The sequence below is a fragment of the Silurus aristotelis genome (assembly GCF_946808225.1).
Source record: "Silurus aristotelis genome assembly, chromosome: 27".
Taxonomy (NCBI): domain Eukaryota; kingdom Metazoa; phylum Chordata; class Actinopteri; order Siluriformes; family Siluridae; genus Silurus; species Silurus aristotelis.
Window position 1 is genome coordinate 13712496 of NC_139600.1, and position 6139 is coordinate 13718634.

Here is a 6139-nt window from a genome sequence, read left to right on the forward strand (position 1 = left end):
CAACTGAACACAGTGAGGAAACAATTTATTGCAGCTAAAGTGCACAGGGTGAAATGGGACACAGGTGGCAGAAATGACACGATTAACAGACAGATCGGAAAACACTTATACTGACGCCTAGAATCTAAAAAAGACAAAATTCTGACAATATGGCAGGAATACATTTACATAAACCTTTCATCTTGATATACAGCTAATGCTAGTGCTTCTCTTATGTAAAGAAGATCATTAATGATGGTCAGATGTGGAGTTTATCTGCTGTACAGTTTATTTCAAGTTAAAGTTGTCATTCTTGCTTTGTTTTTGTTTTGTTTTGTTTTTTGGACTGTATAAGAACAGGAAAAACCTCATCAAGTTACCTAGGAAACCCAAAAGTCACCTATCCTCATGAGTTTCCTATGAGGGACAAATCTAACCAACCATTACAAAGTGCTGGCTCTGCAGATTCTGTGTATTAAGGGTAAATACACATCTTTCTAAAAAGAAATTTTCACCATATATTACCTGCATTTGTCATTTATCTAATAGCATGCTATATATGAGACATTACAAGTCCCAGTGTGAGTAGGAAGTGTTTTACACTGTGCACGTTTTAGATCAAGCTCAATAATCGGTTAAAAAACATTACAATAGTATTATTGAAATCCGTGTAAGAAATGATCATAGAGGAATCTGTAAGTATCAGTAATGAAATGTCTCCCTCTTGTGATTAAAACAACCAACAGGCTACAACTGAGAAGTAGCTCATTTGCAATGTCTTGACATTATCCTGGGTGTTGAGCAGTGGTGTAAAGTATTTGAGTAAATGTACTTCTTTTATAGTCAACCACATTTATTATATAGTAGATGCACTTTTTACTCCACTATATGTTAATTGACAATGAGCGTTACCTATTATTTTTTGCATGGCAGATTTATCTGCTGTGGCTTATTTATTCTGCAGAAGTGGCGATATTTACTTACATTTTATTCGTCCATTGAATACTAATATTTCTTCTGCTGTGACATGATTCTGTCATTTTATTTGGTGATTAAGAATCCATTTTTTAAACCTTGATAACTACTTTGTCTTTGTTTGGACTTGTTTGATCTGTGTTTCATTCTGGGATGTTGAAGAGGTTGTTGTGTTGATGGTTAATGCGGTGTACAATTTGATTTGTATTTAAGGAAATAAAACCGCACAAATCAACTGTTTTTGGCCTTTCACTAACATGTATCTTGGTGTTGAAATACGGTTCAAATCAGATGCTTGATGACTTTTTAAGTCATATAGGAATTGTTGACTTTTAACTCATAATGGTGTTTGGCAGAACTTTATCCATAGTAACTTACAATCATCTCATTCATACAACTGAAGGGTTAAGGGCCTTGCTGAAGGGCCCAGTAGTGGCAGCTTGGTGGTGCTAAGATTTGAACTAATAACCTTCTGATTAGTTTATTTTCGACCTGACGTTTCAGTGTCTGTGTTGCTAACAAGGTTTTTCTTTTTCTTTTCAGCAATTGGTTGTATGAATATATGAGGTACTTTTTATTGTTTCTGGACAATTGTATTCCTAAGAAAGAACTGCAAACAATGCTGATATTCATATTTTTTTATTTGTTTATTTTATTTGGTGATTAAGAATCCATTTTTTAAACCTTGATAACTACTTTGTCTTTGTTTAGACTTGTTTGATCTGTGTTTCATTCTGGGATGTTGAAGAGGTTGTTGTGTTGATGGTTAATGCGGTGTACAATTTGATTTGTATTTAAGGAAATAAAACCGCACAAATCAACTGTTTTTGGCCTTTCACTAACATGTATCTTGGTGTTGAAATACGGTTCAAATCAGATGCTTGATGACTTTTTAAGTCATATAGGAATTGTTGACTTTTAACTCATAATGGTGTTTGGCAGAACTTTATCCATAGTAACTTACAATCATCTCATTCATACAACTGAAGGGTTAAGGGCCTTGCTGAAGGGCCCAGTAGTGGCAGCTTGGTGGTGCTAAGATTTGAACTAATAACCTTCTGATTAGTTTATTTTCGACCTGACGTTTCAGTGTCTGTGTTGCTAACAAGGTTTTTCTTTTTCTTTTCAGCAATTGGTTGTATGAATATATGAGGTACTTCTTATTGTTTCTGGACAATTGTATTCCTAAGAAAGAACTGCAAACAATGCTGATATTCATATTTTTTTATTTGTTTGCTTGTTTATTTATTTGTTTGTTTATCTTGGCTGAGGATGCGTTAACTCCATTTTTAAGGCATCTTCTCAAAGACTCAGGGTCTGGATTTCAAAAGTTAAGCAAAAGCCAAAAGAGTCTGCAGAGTGCATACTGGTCCATCCTTTTATACAATTCTAACACACATATATTATCAGGTTATTTTTCTTTATCTTTCTAACACAAACAGTTAACTTCTTCTTGGCTGATCCAGCATTATTTTACATTCATGCTCTATAGTAGAACAACACTAGTTCTTTAACCTCAAAAACCGTTCAGTTCATAATATGAGTTTACCTAATGAACTAATTACATTTTGTTTCTCTTTAATTAACCATACATTATTTTTTGATTATGCACAAATACAAACAAATCCATATCCACTCTATTTAAAGACACATTTGACAAATATCAAAGATAACAACAGTCCAATTCAAGTCGGATCATTTTTAAATCAGATGATTTAAAATTTATGCTACATTTATCTTACAATCTATTCTTATAGGTCACATGTTGTACGAATGCCACTATGGTGAAGTTTCACGCTTTCCTTTCAAGCCAAGACCCACTTATTGTATGCCCGATTTTTTTCTTCATCATGCATTTGATGAAGATATGGTGCTAAAATTTAGAAAGCTTACGCTGTACACCGTGTTTTATTATAGGATTAGATCACAGGCCGGGTTTATGAGCTGTAAAGGATGAATAATTACAAAAGAGTGCATTGGCTTCTAAATATGTGCACCCAAGCAAAAGATCATTAAGAGGATACATTTATATGGTGTGGGTGTGTGTTTTTGCGGGGTGTCATATACATAATGCCAAAGTGTCTGTTTTTATATGTGGATGTGTCATGTACCAAATTTCCAAGCATCTGCAACATCTGATTTTATATCTTAGTGAGGACCCAACATCCATTTGAAATGCCAGTGTGTGTGGGTGGAGGGTCTGTGTGTCAAAGTGTGTTATGTATGAATTATCCAGGTGCCTAATACTTGTCTTCAAATGTTGATGGCGACTAAATGCCCCCACAAGGATAAGAATGCCTGTGTGTGTGTGTTGTGTGTGTGTGTGTGTTGTGTGTGTGTGTGTGTGTGTGTGTGTGTGTGTGTGTGTGTGTGTGTGTGTGTGTTGTGTGTGGTAAAGGGCATTAAAACCCTTAGCCTGGAACAGAAGCGCAGCTAAAGTATAAGGTTTCATTCAGAGCGTGACAGAGAGCTATGTCTGACCTGACTCAGCTTCGGTTTCCTTGACTTTACCTCAGCTCTCTCGTTCAGTGTTTAATATTTACCTGAGAAAAACATCCCAAAAGGAAGTATTATTGAACTACACTTTTTCCTCTTGCATTTTTCTCAGGACTAGATGTCTCGAATAGCAGTATTGAGGAGGAATGTGGCGGGACGGTGAGGGTGAAAGGAGCCATGCCGACACTGTGGAAGCGTATCGTGTTCTCGTTGGGCTCCATACTGAGCATCGGCTCGGTGGTGCTACTGGTTGTTGCGCTCTCCACCGAGCGCTGGATTACTGCCACCATCCTGTGTCAAACTGGGGTTGATCTGGTGAATGCATCGAATCCAGAGCTTGAGCAGTTCACTGGCGATATTTACTACGGACTCTTTCAAGGTGGCAAAACGAGGAGATGCGGTCTGGGAAGTCGTCGTTTTAAAATTTACAGTGAGTATAATTTATCGTTTTAGTTCATCCCTATAGCTACCAAAACACAGGCGGAGCTGGTCAAACTGGTATCCTGTCTTTGTCAGGTGGTAAAAAAGGGTAGAAAGAACTGCAATTTCTGAATCAAGGGGAAATAACATTCTCAATAAAGTTGCTACAAGCCTCCAGATGACATCTGATTTTTTTTTGCATATTGATGCAAATGTTATTATTATTTGCTTTTTAAATTATCAGGACATTCAGAATAGAATACAACTGTGTTTTTTTTTAGCAAAGTTGATACCCAAGGAATAAGTAAAAGTAAAATCATGTGTATAGTGATGTACTGAAAGAATACACTATATTGCCAAATGCTTGTGTAGATTGTGGACAGATCATTACATATCTGTGTTTGTTAAACACCCAGTACCAGCTAAATTTTATCTTATTTAAGTCTTTCCAATAGATTTTGGAGCATGGCTATGAGGAGTTGTGTTTATTCAGCCACAAAATCATTAGTGAGATCAGGCATTAGAGAAGTCTTGGTTGCAATCAGCATTCCAGTTTATCCCAGAGGTGTTCAGTCGGGTTGAGGTCATTCGAGTCCATCCACTCCAACGTCTTCAAACCTTGTCTTTATCATGATGGAACAGGTTTGAGCCTCTTAGTTCCAGTGAAGGAAAATTGCAATGCTATAGCATACAAAATCATTGTATACAATTGTGGGCCACATACTGTATGGCTGGGATGGTCAGATGTCCATATACTTTTGGCCTTTGTGTGTATAATAGCTACTGGTTGTTTTTTTTTTTTTTATGTATGCTCTTCTCTTTTTTTTTCCAGTTTTCCCAAAACTAATTAGGAAAGTCAACAGTGGTCTTCATATGATCATAATCTTCTTCCTCTTCTTTGCTATTGGCTTTGCATTGGTCAGTCTGGCATTCTACATTTACAACGCCAGAAAAGTGCCTTACCAGTCCATCAAAGGACCTTTAGGTCTCTATCTCTGGAACCTCATAGCAGGTAGGTTAGTAATGACTTCCTAATAATTAAATTACAGATTTTCTTTATATAGTACAGGTAAAGTCATGTGTTTCCTTATGACTAAGGGAAATTGGCTTCTTCCTCATCTTATATATGTACCCCAGTGACACAGGTCACTGATGACAAAAAGTTAAGTTTTATTCTGTTCCTAAAAATTGTTGGGGTGCCAATAATTACAACACATCCTTGTATTTTTTATTTATTGTAGAAAACATTGTATTCATCAGCTTCCCCAAACCTTATACAAACTCCTATTCTCTTTTCCTCAGCTCTGTTCTGCTCTCTTGGCTTTGCCTGTTTCATCGCAGCAGTTCGGTGTCATCAGTTAACAGAGCGGGTGGCGAACTTTCAGGAGAATCTGTTCCACCTAGTGGTTTTAGAAGAGACCCTGGGATTCTCGTTTTGGCTCTGTGTGGCCAGCTCTGTCTCACATGGAGCCAATATTTTGGTGGTTGCTTCAAGCAGAATTCATCTGCCCAAAATACAGACCAAAAAACCAGAGGAGCCAACTGCCACAGGAGACGATTTACTGTACTGAAACAAAAATCCCCAGGACTCCAGGGAAAAAAGAGAACAATACTGGAGTACTGATGTCTGCAAACTAGGTGTCCTTTATATATTATAAATTGTAAAGAAAAAAAGTGTTTCATTGTCGATATCGAAATACACGTCTAATACACACACATCTGAGCCACTACATCTTGACTGGAATCATCTTAACTGAGTACAGGTAAGCATTTAAAATAGCACAGCTTCTATTTCTTTTATAAAATTGGCGTGTTGGCCAGCAATAGCGATCCACATCATATGTCACAGTGAAATATTCCAGTGTCAGGGTTATCAATCAAAGCATATCTATAACTGTGAAAAGAATTTTGTGTGTGGGAAAAAATCTCAGAGAGTACGCAGAGGAGTGCCAGTGATCTCATGACACACTTTTGCCTTTGCACTCAACCTGCATTAGCCCCATATTTATCCTCTTCAGAGAAATCCTCTCAGTCTGGTGACTTTATAAGTGACTAGAGGGCCATTAAACTGTCAAAATGACACATTCAGGCCCTTAGCCTGGAATTATTAATGATGGCCCAGATTCCTATTAGTGTCCTCTTGGGAACAATTTAATACAATTTTAAATTGTAATTAAATATATAATAAAAATGGCTCTTGTTTAAACCTCCAAATGCATCGTTGGTGCTTTATCTCATTAGCAAGGATTTCTAAAACTGGCTTACTGCC

At 36.9% G+C, this 6139-nt stretch overlaps 1 protein-coding gene across 1 annotated transcript; it reads left to right on the plus strand.

The window, feature by feature from the left end:
- Nucleotides 1–193: 193 nt before the first annotated feature.
- clrn2 (clarin 2) lies at nucleotides 194–6139 on the plus strand. The gene is made up of 4 exons (XM_083533042.1): nucleotides 194–460; nucleotides 3563–3880; nucleotides 4703–4882; nucleotides 5173–6139. The coding sequence occupies exons 2-4, from the start codon at nucleotides 3628–3630 to the stop codon at nucleotides 5439–5441; spliced, it is 702 nt and encodes a 233-aa protein (XP_083389168.1). The 5' UTR covers nucleotides 194–460; nucleotides 3563–3627; the 3' UTR covers nucleotides 5442–6139.